At 44.2% G+C, this 19809-nt stretch overlaps 1 protein-coding gene across 3 annotated transcripts in view; it reads right to left on the reverse strand.

Moving 5' to 3' along the window:
- The window catches only part of nme7 (NME/NM23 family member 7), a 337368-nt gene that overhangs the window by 289566 nt on the left and 27993 nt on the right, over positions 1–19809 (reverse strand). Inside the window, exon 1 of one of the 3 annotated variants that reach the window (XM_070893467.1) lies at positions 5638–5740. The exons of 1 other annotated variant lie outside the window; for it this stretch is intronic. In XM_070893467.1, the coding sequence (XP_070749568.1) occupies positions 5638–5724 (87 nt within the window). In that variant the 5' untranslated portion in view covers positions 5725–5740. Of the gene's footprint in view, positions 1–5600; positions 5741–19809 lie in introns of those variants that run through there. One more of the 3 variants, XM_070893471.1, reaches the window with a different exon arrangement.

Consider the following 19809-nt stretch of genomic DNA (forward strand, 5'->3'; position numbering starts at 1 on the left):
AAGTCAGAACAATACTAGAGTTGCCAGTTTTTGGGCGAAGGTCTGAGTCAGTCTTCCAGAAGCATCTGGTGAGCTTCTGCTAATTTCCTATGTTGCATATATGTTTTTCACCAAATTTTTCCTATTCCTGTTCCTAGCGAGAACGCATCAATTCAAGCAGAGGGCACATAATAGGATGAGTTGATAACAGATTGAAAAGAGGTCTTCCAAAACAGAAATTTGGCTAGAGTGGGAATTCGGAGCAGAGGGGGATGAGCAAGAGAGTGATCAATTGAAATTTAATAGGCAAGAATATAAACTTAACCAGCATTTACAGAACACCTTTCACCTTCTATAACACAATTTCAACACCATACATGTTTAGTCTCCCTTCTTTCCAGAGACCACTTTTCTCCACATTATACTTCTTTCATTGCTCCATGCCCCCACCACTAACTTCCAACCATTCTTCCCCTGGCAAACACTAGTTCACTTACATCTTCTCAAACCACTGCACAGAACCCAACAAAACTCCTGCTATGCGATTTAAAAAAAAATCATTCCTGGGATGTGGGTGTCGCTGGCAAGGCCAGCATTTATTGCCCATCCCTATTTGCCCTTGAGAAGGTGGTGATGAGCCGCCTTCTTGAACCGTTGCAGTCCTTGTGAAGGTACTCCCACAGTGCTGTTAGGGAGAAAGTTCCAGGATTTTGACCCATGGACGATGAAGGAACGGGGATATATTTCCAAGTCAGGATGGTGTGTAACTTGGCTGGGAACTTGCATGTGATGGTGTTCCCATGCGCTTGTTGCCCTTGTCCTTCTAGGTGGTAGAGTTTGGGAGGTGCTGCCAAAAAAAACCTTGGTGAGTTGCTGCAATGCTTCTTGTAGATGGTACACACTGCAGCCATGGTGTGCCGGTGGTGGAGTGAATGAATGTTTAAGGTGGCTGATGGGGTGCCAATCAAGCGGGATGCTTTGTCCTGGATGGTGTCGAGCTTCTTGAGTGTTGTTGGAGCTGCACTGATCCAGGCAAATGGAGATTATTCCATCACACTCTTGACTTGTGCCTTGTAGATGGTGGAAAAGCTTTGGGGAGTGAGGAGGTGAGACATTCACCGCAGGATACCCAGTCTCTGACCCACTCTTGCTCCAATAGTTAAGTTTCTGGTCAATGGTGACCCCCAGGATGTTGATGGTGGGGGATTTGGCAATGGTAATGATTTGGCCGTTGAATGTCATGGGTGGTGGTTAGACTCTTGTTTGTTGGAGATAGTCATTGCCCGGCACTTATATGGCATACATGTTACTTGCCACTTATCAGCCCAAGCCTGGAAGCCAAGTCTTGCTGCATGCGAGGATGGACTGCTTCATTATCTGAGGAATTGCAAATGGAACTGAACACTGTGCAATCATCAGCGAACATCCCCACTTCTGACCTTATGATGGAGGGAAGGTCACTGATGAAACAACTAAAGATGGTTGGGTCTAGGACACTGCCCTGAGGAACTCTTGCCGTGATGTCCTGGGGTTGAGATGATTGACCACCATTTTCCTTTGTGCTAGGTATGATTCCAGCCAGTGGAGAATTTTCCCACCCAATTCCCATTCACTTCAATTTTACTAGGGCTCCTTGATGCCACACTCGGTCAAATGCTGCCTGGATGTCAAGGGCAGTCATTCGCACCTCACCTCTGAAATTCAGTTTTTTTATCCATGTTTGGACCAAGGCTGCAATGAGGTCTGGAGCCGAGTGGTCCTGGCGGAACCCAAACTGAGCATAAGTGAGTAGGTTATTGGCGAGTAAGTGCCGCTTGATAGCACTATCAATGATAAGACAGATATTTGCTAAAATTTAGTATACTGTACTGGTGCTTGTAGGGCTAGCTCCTTTACACTGGGGAGACTAAACGTAACTTAGATGACCATTTTAGCACATACCTTCATTTTGTCCACAAATGTGATGCTGACCTCCCTAGGGCTCACCACTCTGACCTGACTTCGGCTTCTTGCTGTGCTCCAACCAACCATGCTCAATGCAAGCCTCAAAAACAGTAACTCACCTTTCTAGGCAGTTCACAGCCTTCTAATCTGAACAAACATAGTAAATTTAGACCTTAGTTATACATTCCTCCCCCCTATTTTGTTTTCAGCATATTCCCTCTCTCTTCCACCCTACAAAGGGGCTCAATTTACTTTCAGTTTTCAGCTCTGAACAAAGGTCTTGCACCCAAAACATTAACCTGTCTTTTCGCTTTGCAGATGCTGACTGACCTGTTGTGCAACACGAGCAATTTGTTTCATTTGTCCTCTTTTTATTTCTACTATTACAACAATTGGTCGCACTGTCACTCTCTGAATCAGTTCAGCATTTATTGCACACGTTTCTAGGAAATGGGTTAAAAATATTAATCTTGCCATTAGGACCTTGATGCGACCATTATATACATAGCAACAATCTCCTTAAATCATTCCTGTAGGGAAACAGACAAAATCCTGGAACGTTATCCTAACTATGTCATGTACATGTTCTAGCAACCCAACAAAATAATGCTGGTGAAGGTCTGGGAGGAGATCACCTGGCCAATCTCCCAGCTGCAAAGGTCTTTGGTGACCCAAGAATTGGGAAAGGTAAAATATAGTACCTCAAAAGTTGCACAGGCAATAAAATAAATAAATGCTACAGAAAAATCAATTAGATAATTAGCAATTAAACATCTTTACTCATAATAATCCTTGCTACCACTCTGTTTTGTAACTGAAGAATATTTCTTCAATTACAAAACACTTTTTTTTTTAAACTAGTAAAGAATCCAAGTTAAAGGGCTAAGGCCTATTGTGCAAGATACTCTCAAAGTGTAGAAGAGAAGACAATGTAAATCAGCAAGTAGCTATTAGATAACACATAGGGCCAAATTTCCCCAACCCCTTTATCCGGAGCACTCTCCCGAGATGCGCCGATTTTGTGTGCTCAAAACGGCGGCAAAAAACTGACTAACAATTCTGGCCGCTCTGCTGTGTGTCCCGCGTCCTGGCGCGGCATTTCTCGTGGAGTAGGAGGTCGGAGCTACAGCCCTGCGCCGAAAACAGTGCCGGCAGCTATCCGCATGCGCAGTAGAGCTTTCGCGCATGTGCAGTAGCTCCTCCCATGACAGTGATGATGATGCCTGCAACATCCCGCCCCTATCCCGGGACGAGTGGCCTGCCACACAGGCCGGCCGCTGCCTTCCCGTGCGGAGGGCTACAAGAAACAGGTTGGTGGGGGGGAAAGAGCTTTAAATTTCTAAACCTAGTCAGGGCAATTCTTTGGTGCTGCAGAAGTCAAAATCCAATATGGTGTGATGCCGCACACGAATCTATTAGGCGAGAGCATTGGTGCTCTTGATCTATTATTTACAAAGAAAACCCTCCCCTTGCTTAAGTGGCCCCTATACTTCAGCCTTTATTACAAGATCATTTTTATTCTTGTAAAAACCCCATACTCAGTTTAATCAGGCTGATAGCACCTACACCCTGTCCAGTCTCGCTGCTTGGGATTTTAAAAAAAAACTAGCATTCCTATCATAACACTGTCATTTGGAGGCAACCTGCGCTGATTTCTTAACTCTCCGCAGGGGTTTTCTGTGCAGCCACAATTGGCCACATACGCTGGCCTAAGTTAGTTTGGAGCAACTACTAGCTGTCCAAACTGGCTTAAATGGCCAAACAGGCATAGGTGGCTGGTAACGCCCCCTTTTGAAAAAAAAAACGAAACTAAAAAAAATCCTAACTAACTCACTTATACTGGCGCAAATTGAATGTGCAGAATGGGGATTTTTAAGATACTCCAGAAAAATCAAGTTGCTCCAAAAGAAAATGGAGAATATGGTGCAGCTGAGGACGCTATGATCATGAAATTCAAAAAAATCTCTATCCGAGGGAAACAAATAAAAAGCATATTTTGATGTGTGAGGCACACCGAGAAAACTGGAATTAGGAATAAAAAGACAAGAATACAAATTAAATTGTCTAACATTCATACCAATGGAAATAGGTTTCAATTGTTATTTTTATTTAATTTCAAATGCTTTGAAAACGTTCCCCTTAAGGTGCAAGGGGTGCAGTCATGCATCGATCGGGAGTTCCCGTGCAGGCTGCTTACCAGCAGTTGCTGCTGGAAAAGATACCGCGGCCACAGCAAATTTAAAGGGACGAAGCACGAAAAAAATTAGAAGGAACATTATGCTGTAGGATACTTGCGGATGAATAAATTAACATGTGCCTGAAATTCTTTTATCTGCTATTTTTCATTTGTCTATTATATTAAATGGGTTGACGCTTCTGCTAAAATAGCAGAGAGAGAGAAATGTTAGACAAATCAGTTACATTTCATAGACTAGTTTTCCACAAAATAATTCCATGGCCAAAACTAAAATTCTGAAAAAATAAATTATTACCATTCATTCCATTACACGAGACACATTAATAAATAATGTCAAAAAGAATCAAATGGTATACAGAACTTGTATGGATGGCTGTTGTGGAAAATGTGACAAGAAAGTTATGCAGCAAGCAGAGCTGTTCTGAGGCTCAAATTAAGGCAAATTGTTGAAGGTACTTTTCTATACATCGCCCTATTAAGGCAAATTGTTGAAGGTACTTTTCTATACATCGCCCTGTACTATACATGATCAAAATATTTCAGATGCTTGCAAGAATAGCAAAAGCAGAAATATGCTATATTCCTAGTACTGACATTGATATTGATTTGGCAGCAAAATACTGAGTATTGACCATAAATTATTTTTGTTGCATGTTGAACAGACTTGCATTTTATATCTTGGTGCTGATGAATACAACTTTAAAATTCAACCTGATGTTTAATGTTTTTAAAAAGTATTCGATATTTCTCCAACATATTCGATCAGTAAGCTGTCCTTCAGAAAATAACAAACTATGTAAATACAGCGCCACATTTTCAGAAGTGTATGGGAAAGCTACATATTAGAAGAAAAAGATTACATGCAGCAATTGAAAAAGTAATAAGCACCCTCCCACTGGCAGTTACGTTAGTACAGGAAGATTCTATATTCAGCTTTCTTTTTTTAGTAACATTTCCCTTAGTGCTTAACTGCATGAGAGAATCTTTTCTCTGAAATACTAAATATATGTCAGTCAAAATGCTGCATTTCAAAGATTATTTCAATTTTGTCAGATATCATGTGTATGGCGATCTTGTCAGAGATTCAGAATTTTTTTTTAAATATATTAATTTTAAATTTATGACTGATCGCAGTACCTAAAAAAACTAAATGTGAAGTAATCTGGACTGAAATCTCTCCTACATTATCAGAGTGTTATTTGAATTTCAAAAGCACAACTGCCAGATTCTACCAGTTAATTACAAAAGTTGATGTCATGTGGAACTTCAAACCTCCAATTAAAATACTTCACTATTACATTTTGTTTCAAATGAACTCTTGTCCCTTATCCGAGCATAAAACCTACTGGATTATTCCCTTTTTAATGGATTTCTGAATAAAATATAAATTCAGAATGGTTATACAGCTTTATTAAATCAAAATACAAATGTGAAATTAAGAATATTTTAATAATTTAACAGTTAAAATAGCACTACAAACCATTGTGTCACCAAGACGAATCAGCTATAAAAATTACCAGCATGAGACACATCTCAAGTCTTAAAACCTGCATCGAATCTCCATACTCAAAAACATAACGTGCTTTGTTGAAGAGCCAGCACATTCGGTGTCGTGACAACCAGGAATTAACACCGAAATGTTGGGAAACATTTCAAAGTTCAAAACAAAATATAAGTTTGAAGGCTGAGAAAACCAAGATAAAGTCAACGGCTGGGAAAACAGAAGAGAGGAATATGTGACCATGTGAATTGAGGGGGAGCAAGAGAATCTACAAAACAATAAAGGACAAACATATCAGATAAGCAAGGAGAACTGTCGGGTTTTTTTTATGTATGAAAAATAAGATACATTCGCTACATGGAAACTCCCTCTATAAGGGCTCAATTTTCCCCAATGTCACATTTTTGCATATTGCCAAAGTTACGCCCGTTTTTCTTGGCCCCCAACTACTCCAAAAAAATAAGTAGCAAATTTCCCCGTTCTATTTTTTGAATCTAGTGCTGTGCAGCCTGTCCAGTAGCTTCAGGGGGGTGGAGCCTAATGTCTGTGCCGAAAAAACAATGACCCCCTCCCCCTTCTGTGAAATGTGCGGGGGGAAAAAAAGGACATTTTGGACATGATTGGTATGGGCGCGCATGCCCAGTACTGCTCCCGGTCTGCATTCGACCAGTCTTAAAGAGCCAGTTGTGTGTGAGAACATTAAATCTCATTGGAAAAATCAGAGCTGCAACACAATATGCAACACGGCTCAAGGACCAATAATTTTTTTACAGGCTGAAGTAATTCAGACCAGATGGCATGAGCTGGACACCAGCAGAGCTCACATAAAAGTTTCACCAAAAGAAATGAAAAAACGCCATCACCAACTTGCAGAAGATTACTGTGCAATGGTGACCACTCCGAGGTCTGGAAGCAAGTGCAAAAAGTGGCAGGATCTTGGTCAAGTAGTTAGTGTAGGTAATATTTTCATTTATTCAATGGAATTGCAATTGTAAATGTGACCAGCTGAAAGACACTCTCTCTAAAAAGTTATATTTTCACCTTTGCAGAGGAAGGTGGCACACAACAAGAGAGAGAGAACTTGAACAAGAGGAGACCCGGCAAATCTTCAGCCACTGACACCCCTGGAAGAGAGGGTCGCTGCTTTAATGGGTCCTGCCTGGAGAAAGGCAACCACCATTGAACAATCTGGGCGCACACTCGAGAGAGAGAGAGAGGGCAAGTCCTGCAAATTCCAGAGTCTGGCTTTGCTAAATGTTAAGTACTGTGCGGGCTAGCTATGCTTCGGTTCCTGGGGATGTCTCCGTCAGCTACACTTTGGTTGGTGCAATGTGCTATCATTCATTGTGGTCCTTCAAATCAGCCTGCTGCCTGTGCTGTGTGAGCCTACTCATGCCACCCACCCTGCCCCCTCCTCTGCTAAGCATTTGTCTATCCTGTTATATTTTGCAGAACTTGAGGCCAACCCTGACGATGCAGAAGAAGATTCAGACACGGACGAGCCTGAAGAAGAACATCTTCCAATGCACATTCCAGACCAAGAGCATGGGGGTGAGGGGGAGGTGATGGATAAAGCCCCCACTGCTGTACTCACTCTGGAGGAGGTGCAGGTGCCGCCCATTGAGGAGCCAAGCCCTTTCCTAAGTGGTATGAGTGTTGTTGGGACATTCCATGGTTTCCAACAGTCTGAAGCTGGGGATTCCAGTGAGGTGCAGCAAGGCACACCCAGGGCCCCACCGTCCGAGGCTGTGGGTCCCAATGGGATGCAGCGAGGCACACCCAGGATGAGGAGGGGAAGGAGAGCTCGACACCACTCTCGAGGTGCAGGATCTAACAGATAGAAGCATAGAAAAATAGGTGCAGGAGTAGGCCATTCAACCCTTCGAGGCTGCACCACCATTCAATAAGATCATGGCTGATCATTCACCTCAGTACCCCTTTCCTGCTTTCTCTCCATTCCCCTTGATTCCTTTAGCAGTAAGGGCCTTATCTAACTTCCTCTTGAATATATCTAACGAACTGGCATCAACAACTCTCTACGATAGAGAATTCCACAGGTTCACAATTCTCTGAGTGAAGAAGTTTCTCCTCATCTCGGTCCTAAATGGCTTACCCCTTATCCTTAGACTGTGACCCCTGGTTCAGGACTTCCCCAACATCGGGAACATTCTTCTTGCATCTAACCTGTCCAGTCCCATCAGAATTTTATATGTTTCTAAGAGATCCCCTCTCATTCTTGTAAACTCCAGTGAATACAGGCCCAGTCAATCCAGTCTCTCCTCATATGTCAGTCCTGCCATCCCGGGAATCAGTCTGGTGAACCTTCGCTGCACTCCCTCATTAGCAAGAACATCCTTCCTCAGATTAGGAGACCAGAACTGAACATAATATTCCAGGTGAGGCCTCACTAAGGCCCTGCACGGCTGCAGAAAGACCTCCCTGCTCCTATACTCAAATCCCCTTGCTATGAAGGCCAACATACCATTTGCCTTCTTCACCGCCTGCTGCACCTGCATGCCAACATTCAATGACTGATGTACTATGACATCCAGGTCCCATTGCACCTCCCCTTTTCCTAATCTGTCGCCATTCAGATAATATTCTGCCTTCCTGGTTTTGCCACCAAATTGGGTAACCTCACATTTATCCACATTATACTGCATCTGCCATGCATTTGCCCACTCACCTAACCTGTCCAAGTCACCCTGCAGTCTCTTAGCATCCTCCTCACAGCTCACATCGCCACCCAGCTTAGTGTCATCTGCAAACTAGGAGATATTACACTCCATCATCTAAATCATTAATGTATATTGTAAATAGCTGAGGTCCCAGCACTGAGCCCTGCGGCTCCCCACTAGTCACTGCCTGCCATTCTGAAAAGGACCCGTTTATCCCGACTCTCTGCTTCCTGTCTGCCAACCAGTTCTCTATCCACGTCAATACATTACCCCCAATACCATGTGCTTTAATTTTGCACACCAATCTCTTGTGCGGAACCTTGTCAAAAGCCTTTTGAAAGTCCAAATACACTACATCCACTGGTTCTCTCTTGTCCACTCTACTAGTTACATCCTCAAAAAATTCTAGGTTTGTCAAGCATGATTTCCCTTTCATAAATCCATACTGACTTGGACCGATCCTGTCACTGCGTTCCAAATGCGCTGCTATTTCATCTTTAATAATTCATTCCAACATTTTCTCCACTACCGATGTCAGGCTAACCAGTCTATAATTCCCCGTTTTCTCTCTCCCTTCTTTTTTAAAAAGTGGAGTTACATTAGCTACCCTCCAGTGATCCAGGGTCGATAGACTGTTGGAAAATGATCACCAATGCATCCACTATTTCTAGGGCCACTTCCTTAAGTACTCTGGGATGCAGACTATCAGGCCCTGGGGATTTATCGGCCTTCAATCCCATCAATTTCCCTAACACAATTTCTTGAAGAATAAGGATTTCCTTCAGTTCCCCCTTCTCGCTAGACCCTTGGTCCCCTAGTATTTCCGGAAGGTTATTTGTGTCTTCCTTTGTGAAAACAGAACCAAAGTATTTGTTCAATTGGTCTGCCATTTCTTTGTTCGCCATTATAAATTCACCTGATTCTGACTGCAAGGGACTTGTCTTCGTTTGTCTTCACTAATCTTTTTCTCTTCACATATCTATCGAAGCTTTTGCAGTCAGTTTTTATGCTCCCAGCAAGCTTCCTCTCATACTCTATTTCCCCCCCTCCTAATTAAACCCTTTGTCCTCCTCTGCTGAATTCTAATTTTCTCCCAGTCCTGTGGAAATGTATTTTTATCTAAGCTGTACCACACTATATTGTTGTGCCCTTTTTAATATAAAAATAAATGGAGTCCTGGTCCTTCCAGGAATTTCGGCAACAAGCAGTCGGTTTGCATAAACAGCTAAACCTGGCTTAAAATGGCTGATAGCGACCAGATAGCTGAGAGGCAAGTCCTGCTGAGTACCCCCACCATGGTGCTCTCCTATTGTCTGTACGACACCAGTTCCACTCCACCCCACCCTTTTCGAAGTACTCAAACCACCAGCCATTATCTCTTCTACAGACCTCATCCATTTGATGCAAAAAGATAACTGACCAGGAAACTGGACAATCCTGACAATGCAATGCAGGTAATAGCTCATTACCACACTCTCATCGAGTGATGGTCGGCTGGCCAACGAATAACGCTGACAAAAGAAAATATCTGGAAACCATGTCAGGACAAGGATGTAGTAATTAACTCTTTATCTGTATTCACTGACTGCGAGACAGAGCCAATACACAGGGAGAGGCCATAACTTGGGTTTTACTGTATAAACATCTCGTGAAACTGTACCATTTCGAAGGTGTTCACTTAGCCATTGACGGAGTGTGACCTTTCCCTTGCTAGCAAGTAAATTAAAGAAACTTCCGCCGGAGCTGAAGGTGTCCGAGTCATTTATCGGAGGCCGAGATTTCGACAGTCCTCAGGTTTGTTGCTTTTTCTGGCCAATTTATATGCCTCTTCCTTGGATTTAACACTATCCCTAATTTCCCTTGTTAGCCACGGTTGAGCCACCATCCCAGTTTTATTTTTACTCCAGACAGGGATGTACAATTGTTGAAGTTCATCCATGTGATCTTCAAATGTCTGCCATTGCATATCCACCGTCAACCCTTTAAGTATAATTCGCCAGTCTATTCTAGCCAATTCAGATGATGGCAATGAGTGCTGAAAGCATTGACCTTATATGATCACTCCTGGACACCATCAGTGGAGTGGGTGATGAGGTAACGGGACTGTCAGTAGATGTAACAACATTATCACAAGAAATGGGAACACTGTCCGGGAACGACTCAGGCAGCGGATACAATGGCGGTGCACGAGGGAGGAAATGTCGCAGGTAGCTGATGCGCTGTCAGTGAACATGAGGGAGGGAATGTTTCAGGTAGTTGAAACACTGTCGGTGAACATGAGGGAGGGAATGTTGCAGGTAGTTGACACACTGTTACTCAACATGGAGGGGCTTAAGAGAAGTAGCGGCAGGGATAATGGATGCATTGGTTGTAATCTACCAAAATTCCCTGGATTCTGAGGAGGTCCTAGCAGATTGGAAAACTGCAAATGTAACGCCCCTATTTAAGAAAGGAGGCAGACAAAAAGCAGGAAACTATAGACTAGTTAGCCTAACATCTGTGGTTGGGAAAATGTTGGAGTCCATTATTAAAGAAGCAGTAGCAGGACATTTGGAAAAGCAAAATTCAGTCAGGCAGAGTCAGCATGGATTTATGAAGGGGAAGTCATGTTTGACAAATTTGCTGAAATTCTTTGAGGATGTAACGAACAGGGAACCAGTGGATGTGGTGTATTTGGACTTCCAGAAGGCATTTGACAAGGTGCCACATAAAAGGTTACTGCACGAGATAAAGGTTCTTGGGTTGGGGGTAATATATTAGCATGGATAGAGGATTGACTAACTAACAGAAAACAGAGAGTCGGGATAAATGGTTCATTCTCAGGTTGGCAATCAGTAACTAGTGGGGTGCCGCAGGGATCAGTGCCGGGATCCCAACGATTTACAATCTATATTAACGACTTGGATGAAAGGACCGAGTGTAAGGTAGCCAAGCTTGCTGACGATACAAAGATGGGAGGAAAAGCAATGTGTGAGGAGGACACAAAAAGCTTACAAAAGGACACAGACAGGCTAAGTGAGTGGGCACAAATTTGGCAGATGCAGTATAACGTTGGAAAGTGTGAGGTTATGCACTTTGGCAGAAAAAAAATCGAAGAGCAAGTTATTATTTAAATGGAGAAAAATTACAAAGTGCTGCAGTATAGCGGGACCTGGTGCATGAAACACAAAAGGTTAGTATGCAGGTACAACTATTTTGAAGTAAACTTTAAATCAAGTGCCCCCTTGTTAAAGAGGCACTAAAACCAACAAATAATCAAATTATACTTTTGAAAAACTATGGTCAAATTAAAATTTGGTTGCCAGGGTGATGATGCACTCCAGTCCCTCCTGTGCACACTTCTCGTGGAAGGCCGTGAGCGCGTATGCAGGTGCAGCAAGTGATCAGGAAGGCCAATGGAATCTTGGCCTTTATTGCAAAAGGGGTGGAGTATAAAAGCAGGGAAGTCTTGCTACCATTATACAGGGTATTGGTGAGGCCACATCTGGAATACTGCCTACAGTTTTGGTTTCCATAATTAAGAAAGGATATACTTGCTTTGGAGGCAGTTCAGAGAAGGTTCACTAGGTTGTTTCCAGAGATGAGTGGGTTGACTTACAAGGAAATGTTGAGTAGGTTGGACCTCTACTCATTGGAATTCAGAAGAGTGAGAGGTGATTTTTTCAAAACGTATAAGATTATGAGGGGGCTTGACAAGGTGGATGCAGAGAGGATGTTTCCACTGATAGGGGAGACTAGAACTAGAGGGCATAATCTTAGAATAAGGGGACGCCCATTTAAAACTGTGATGAGGAAGATATTCTTCTCTCAAAGGGTTGTAAATCTGTGGAACTTGCTGCCTCAGAGAGCTGTGGAAGCTGGGTCATTGAATAAATTTAAGACAGAGATAAACAGTTTCTTAATGGATAAGGGAATAAGGGGTTATGAGGTTATGGGGAGCAAGCAAGGAAGTGGACCCGAGTCCATGATCGGATCAGCCATGATTGTATTAAATGGCGGAGCAGGCTCAAGGGGCCGTATGGCCTACTCCTGCTCCTATTTCTTATGTTATGAGGGAGGGCATGTCACAGGTAGCTGAGACACTGTCGGCGAACATGAAGGAGGGAATGTTGCAGGTAGTTGACACACTGTCAGGGCACATAACGGAGGGAATGTCGGAGTTAGCTGCTGCAATAAGGGAACACGCCCAGATCCTGCGCCCATTGACAGAATCAACTGTCACTTCCATTCCAATCCCCAGACCAGCCTCTGAAGAGGCCAATGCCGGGCCCTCCACATTGTCACCTGCTGTTACACTTGTAACTGTTCTCAAATTAAAAGTTTTTTGTAAGTTATGTAAATTTACAAGTTTAAAAGTTTGTAAGTGATCTTAGAGTTTGTAAATGATGCTAAAGTTTGTAAGTGATCTTAACTAAAAACTTTAAAGTCTGTTACAAGAATATTTTTATTAAAGTTAAGTACAAATGTTTGTTAAACTTTCGAATAAAATATATTTTATATTGTAACTGACTCATTTCCATTATTTGTTCCATTATTAACACAATGTTTTGAAGTAAACAAGAATCATTTCCATCATTTGTTCCATTAACATAATACAACGTTATGGAACAGGTCCAAACAGTAAACATGGTCCATTTGGAATAGTTGCCGCTGAGCCTTCAGGCACCAAAGCGTTCACTGATGAGCTGCTGGTGCAAGGCTCGAGCAATTGTTAAAGGGGAACGACGGCACACCCTCCTCCGCCGTTGTGTTCCAGATTCAGGTAGTTGCATGGCTTCCTCGTCCTCATCATCTGCATCTTACTCATCATCATCAGCCACTCTCACCTCAGGTGGGTCGTCTACTACCAGCTGCTGCTGCCTCATGATGGCTAAGTTATGCAGCATACAACAGTGAACTGACCGACAATCTCAGGGGAGTATTGCAAATAGCCCCCGGAATGGTCCAGACATCGGAAACGCTGTTTCAAGATGCCAATGATCCTCTCTGTTATGCTGCGGGTCGCAATGTGCGACACGTCGCATTCCCGGTCAGCTTCCATCCGGGTTACGCGTAGGGGCGTCATGAGCAGGGTGGCAAGGCCATACCCTTTGTCTCCCGGTAGCCAGCTCTGCCCTTCTGGCTGCTGCTGAAACATGGCAGATATAGCGCTCTCACATAGGATGAACGCATGGGTATCGTGCATCAACTGACATGATGCGATGCATGTTGTCACACACAAGCTGCACATTAACTGAGTGGAAGCCTTTTTTGTTCCTGTACATCTCAGAATCCTCCAAAGGTGCTCGCAAGGCGATGTAGGTACAATCAATGCAGCCCTGTATCTTTGGGAAGCCAGCAATCCTGGAGAAGCCCACAGCCCTATCACGCATTGCCTGGGCGGTCATGGGGAACGTTATGTAGTCATTTCTCCGGGCATATAGTGCAGCAGTCGTCTGCCGAATGCAGATGTGTGTTGCATGTTGAGAAATGGTGCACACATCCCCAGTTGTGGCCTGGAATGATCCAGATGCACAGAATGAAAGTCCAGCTGCAACCTTCACTTCAACTGACAAAGCAGTCCTCCTGGCACTTCTAGGTTGCAGGTCTACTTTCACCAACTCACAGGTCTCAGTTACAACTTCTTTGCGGAAACACAGCTTTCTGACACAATCTGCATCACTCAGGTGCAGATATGAACGCCTGTTTCGCTATACCTGACATAGGTAAGGCCTCCTGCCCATCATCCTACGTGCTCTGAGGTTCCTCATGGAATGCTGTCGAATCAATTGTCTCCTCCGCAGCACCATCATGCAGAAGGCTTGCACAAGGTATGACATTGTCAGTATTGCCCCCATGATTAAATTGTACCTTTGCAAGAAGCTCAAAACGGCAGGCAGGACAAGGTTCTTTCTTCTCTCTCTCCCCCCAAGGTCGACGCCCTAGTATGGACCACATGCAGGTCTGAGCATACGCGATGATCGGGAACCCCCCCCCCCCTGCCCCCGGGCCTTCATTTGATGCATAGTGGCATAAGGTAAGGCTTCTCATGCCTTCAGTTCGCCTTCCACAACCCCCCACCTTCCCCCCTGGGCTTCTTTTCAAGCCGAGCCCCAAGTCTGTGTCTGGGCGAGGGACCGATTCTGCCGGCCAACGCTCTGACCCTCGAGCCCGGTTTGGAGATGTTCGGTGGTGGCATGGCACTTTAAAAAAAAATCAAAACTTAAAGAATTCCATGAAACTTCCATTTTCTGCATGAAAAATTTAAGCTTGATGATGCATATTTATGTGTTCTTGACTCCCTCCAAAACTTTGTCTAAAAACAATGGAGTCTTTCTGCGTCGATTTTTTGATGTGCGCTGCTTTTCTTAACTGCCCAGAAGGTTTTTCGGGAGTGGTAACATACACCATCCTAGGAGAAATTTAAGTTGACCAAACTTGCAAAATTGTGAAAAACTGGCGCAGGCATCAAGTTGCGCTCCCTATGACGCAAAAAAAAACTAACCTAAAAAAATCATAACAATCTTTGGGGAAACCTGGATTTTTAAAAATTTAGGCCAAAAAAAGCGGCGCAAGTCACTGGGGAAAATTGAGCCCAATGTATTAGTTCCTCTAAACACCCTCATCCACTTTAGAGCTGCTTGCTGGCAATACAAGCGATCAGATTCACTTTCAAAGGATTCAAAATTTGACCTGTAACAACTAGAAGAAGCAAATTTTAAAGATGGCATAATAGGGAGCAGCTGGAGTCAACAACAACGATAGATCGTGAATAAAACTGATCCTACTGGTTGCGCACACACCAGAAAAAGACTTGGAGAAAGGGTACTGGGGTGCCAATGGAAAGTTAAAGCTTCCCACATTGCAATTCATGCTACAACAGCCTTGGCTCAGCATGTAATAGTTATATATAGCCCTGATTTTAACCTGGGGCAACTGTCGAGCATCGGGCCAGTGGGGCAAGAACCGACTCGCTGGCAAGAGTCCCAGTTCATTTTGATCACCAGGCTTCATTACTAAGTCCCAGACTGACTCCCACCTGAACCCGGCGGAATGTCACAATAGCAGGAGCGGGAAATCACATGGCAGAAGGGTGCCGCAAGGGACCTGCCAGGGACCCAAATAAACAATCCACAGTAAGGTAAGTTTTCGGAGGAGGTTGCAAGTGATTGTGGTGGCAGGAAGGAGATGGGATACCCGGGGTAAGGGAGGTCCAAGGATTCCTTGTGAGGCCTGGAGAAGAGGTCCTGCTCCTTCTGGTCCACAAGGCAACCTTTAAAAACATTTCGTAAAGCACTAAACTGGGGCCTTTTCTGGCCCTAGGTCCAATCCGCAGTAACTTCACGGGCACAGTCAGGACTGTGCACCACTCATGCGGCCTGGGATTACAACAGAGTCGGGTCTGAATTAAGTCAATGGCCCCGACTTTTGAGTATTTATGAGGCCTTCGCCTGCCTGCAGGATGGGCTTCATATGCCTCCTGAAACCCAGGAATGAAAATGGCAGCAAGCATCACACTCACCCTCTTCTCGTCAGGCGTGATGGGTTAAAAAATCAGGGCTTGTGTGTTTAAATGAAGTGCACAAAAAGACAAAGTGGCAACGGTATACTGGTACTTGGTCCCTATAGATAATGACAGATTACCTACCATAGGTAAATGTGTGTGTAAATAATCATATAAATCGGGAAAGGAAATGGAGAGGGAGAGAGTATAACTTGGTTAAACTAAAATTACAGTAAAAATCTGCACAGGAGCTCACTGATTAACAGACCACAAACAGTCTTAAGTTTTGAGGTTAGATATGTATTATAACAGGTCTTCCTGTGCAGCAGATAGGCAGGCAGTAAGTAATACTCCTTAACCTTTTTGCAGACTGACTCTTTAGCTCTGTAGAAACTTCCCTAATGCCCAAGTTTTGATCTGTTGCAGAATTATGTGCTCTACATCATTCAAACTAAAATACAGACTGCTTGAAGGTTGCTAAACCTGCTACACAGATCAATGTTTTACCATCATTTGATTTCACCAAAGCCAATTCACTCTAACTTACCATTTCAGCTTAAAATATGAAGCAGTTGTTGACCTAGGAGCTCATGAAGAAGTTTGTGGGTGAGTCCATATTTATCTCTCAACCATCACAAAAAAAATAGCTGGTCAATGAAAAAGAAAATAGTGTAGAGCACAAAACAGGTTGCTGATTAGCTATCCCGTGTTGCACTCCTGCCCGATAAAATTATACCTCCATTTCCAGAGACAATATTAGCCATAGTTGTAAACATTGTTAGTACAATGAATGCATATCCAAACCAATTAGATTGTATTATGTTTTCAGTTATACTCACAAGATCCTGAAATGAGCACAAAGCAATGACATTTTATTAGGTTAGCATCAGTGAGGTCATGAAAAACACAAGCAGACATGAATAGGTTAGTTACTGCAGATTGGCAGAAAATAGTAGTTACATCATTGCTATTTTTTTTAAAAAGGTAACATGATAAACATAACCACACAAGAAAAAAGTGTATGAAATTAGATTTTATTTAAACTCATTTAGTCCATCAAAATTGCTCCTTCCAACAGAACACATGTAATTTGCATTATCATGGACTCTCCCCAAATTACGCACTTGGAAGGGGCTAAATAACCACTGAAACTAATCAAGTAAAAATTTGAAGACAGCAATCTAACATTACAATGTATACAGGTGTGATGTCCGAAACCCGGAAATCTCGGGACCGAGGCCGTTCCGAAATCCGGAACGTCTTTGCCTGGACTGAGACCGGGGGTGGGGGGTCAGGTTCCGGACAACCCTGCCATGGATCAGTCCGGTGTCCGGATCTTTCTGGAACTCTGGATTTTGGATGATAACAAGAAAAGAAAGGTCAGCAGCAGATGAGCTCAGGCAGGGGTGGAGGCTGGCAATATTACAGAGGTGGAAATAGGCGGTTTTAGTCATGCCGCGGATATGTGGCCGGAAGCTCATTTCAGGGTCAAATATGACACCTAGGTTGTGAATAGTCTGATTTAGCCTCAGATAGATGCTAGGGGGAGGGATAGACTCAGTGGCTAGGGGACAATGGCTTCGGTCTTCCCAATATTTAATTGGGAGAGCATTTCTGCTCATCCAGTACTGGATGTCAGACAAGCAGTCTGACAATTTAGAGACTGGAAGGGTCGAGAGAAGTGGTGAAGAGATAGAGCTCGGTGTCATCAGCGTACATGTGGAAACTGACTCCGTGTTTTCAGATGATATCGCCAAGGGGCAGCATATAGATGAGAAATAGGAGGGGCCAAGTATAGATCCTTGGGGGACACCAGAGGTAATGATCCGGGATTGGGAAGAGAAGCCATTGCAGGAGATTTTCTGGCTACGATTAGATGGATAGGAATGGAACCATGCGAGTGCAGTCCCACCCAGCTGGACAATGGTGGAGGGGCGTTGGAGGAGGATGGAGTAGTTAACTGTGTCAAAGGCTGCAGACAGGTCGAGGTGGACGATGTGTTATCTTTGAGAGGGGTAGTTTACCTTTGTCAATCACAAATATGTTATTTGTGACTTTGATGAAAGCCATTTCAGCACTGTGGCAGGGGTGGAAACCAGATTGAAGGGATTCAAATGTGGAGTTTTGGGAAAGATGGGCATGAATTTGGGGGGCGACAACACGTTCAAGAACTTTGAAGAGGAAAGGGAGGTTGGAGATCGGGCGGTAGTTAGCAAGCACAGTGGGATCAAGGGTTAGTTTTTTGAGGAGAGAGGAGAGGGGTGATGACCGCAGATTTAAAGAAGAGGGGGACAGTACCTGAGGAGAGAGAACCGTTAAAAATGTTAACTAACATGGGAGCCAGAAAAGGAAGATGGGTGGTCAGCAGTTTAGTGGGAATAGGGTCAAGGGAGCAGGAAGTGGGTCTCATGGACAAGAGGATCTTGGAGAGGTCAAGAGGGGAGATCAGAGTGAAACTAGAGAAAGATGTGAGTTTAGAACTAGAGCAAGGCGGAACCCTCAGTGGAACTTTGCCCCGTGGGCTAGGGGAAGGAAAGAAACTTGAAGAGGCAGATGATCGGATGGTCTAAATCTTTCAGACAAAGAAGTCCATGATGTTGTCGGAGGTGAGTGTGGAGACAGGGGAGAGGGGTTTAAGAAGACGGTTAGCAGTAGAGAATAGTAGTCGGGGATTATCTTTGCATTCCAGAATGATTCTGGAATAGACCAAAATAGACCCGATAACACTTTATGTGGTCCAGCCAGATCTGGCAGTGAATGGCTAAACCAGTTGTCCGCCACATCTGTTCAAGTCTGCGCCCTTTGGACTTGAGGGAGCAAAGATGAGAGCTGTACCAGGGGGAACAGCCAGGTTGAGAGAGAGTATTGGTTTTAATAGGGACTCATCATAGGCAGTCCCTCGAAATCGAGGAAGACTTGCTTCCACTCTAAATGTGAGTTCTTAGGTGACTGAACAGTCCAATATGGGAATTACAGTCTCTGTCGCAGGTGGGACAGGTAGTCGTTGAAGGAAAGGTGGGGGCGGTGGCTGCAGAAATGTCATGGTGAAAGGAGGGCCAAAAGCTAGACAGTTTGGAGTTGATAAATGCAGTAGTAAGAGAGTTTTCTCCAGGGGCAGATGCAGAAGGAAGTAGGGTTGGTGGGTGAAGGGGGATGTGGGTGGAGAGCGATACAAGGAAATGGTCAGAAATGGCCTTATCTGTAATTGACACGGTAGGAATAACAAGCAAGGTCAAGGGGGTGGCCGTGAATATGGGTTGAGGAATTCACACGGAGTGAGATTAAGGGAAGACAAGAGGGTAGTGAACTCAGAGGAGAGAGAGCATGATGAATTGAGACGGAGGTTGAAATCACCGAGGATGAGAAGTTGCTCGGTGCAGAGGTTGAGGGAGGAAAGCAGTGAAGATATCTCTGTGATAACATTTTTATCACACTTGGTTAGGCAGTAGAGAACGAGAATTTTAAATGAGAGGCGAGAACGGTGAAATAAGATGAGATGTTCAAAGAAGGAGAAAGTGCCAGAGGAGTAGGGGACAGACCAAGTTGTGATTTGGTGATGAGAGCCACACCGCTACCATGGCAGTCTGGGCGAAGCAAGTGGCGGAATGTAAAGCCAGGCGGGGAGACTTCGTTTAAAAGGTAAGGGGCCCCGTTTGCAGCGACCATTCTTAAAAATCGAATGATCGCCGCTTTGGGGTCAACTGGTTGACCCGACCTAAATTCAGGTCGGTGATTTTTCGGCCTAGATCTGATCCCGCCCGATTCTGACGACTGCCAAAAAAACAGTCATCAGGGGTTGCACCAGCAATTTTATTTAAAATACTTACCTTCCGATATTCAGCTCCATCCATCGATCCCCCGCCGCGCGGTGCCCCCGACAGGTTTTTCTGTGAGTGCACCCTCTGCAGAGTGAGTGCGGCGCAGCAGCGCGGCGGCCCTTAAAGGGGAGGGCCCACTGCTGCGACCACAATGTAAAAAATGTTGCCGGTCAACTTCCCAATCGGCCAGCAAAATACTGCCCCCGGGT

Source organism: Pristiophorus japonicus, chromosome 11, assembly GCF_044704955.1.
Source record: "Pristiophorus japonicus isolate sPriJap1 chromosome 11, sPriJap1.hap1, whole genome shotgun sequence".
In the NCBI taxonomy this organism is placed as follows: Eukaryota; Metazoa; Chordata; class Chondrichthyes; family Pristiophoridae; genus Pristiophorus; species Pristiophorus japonicus.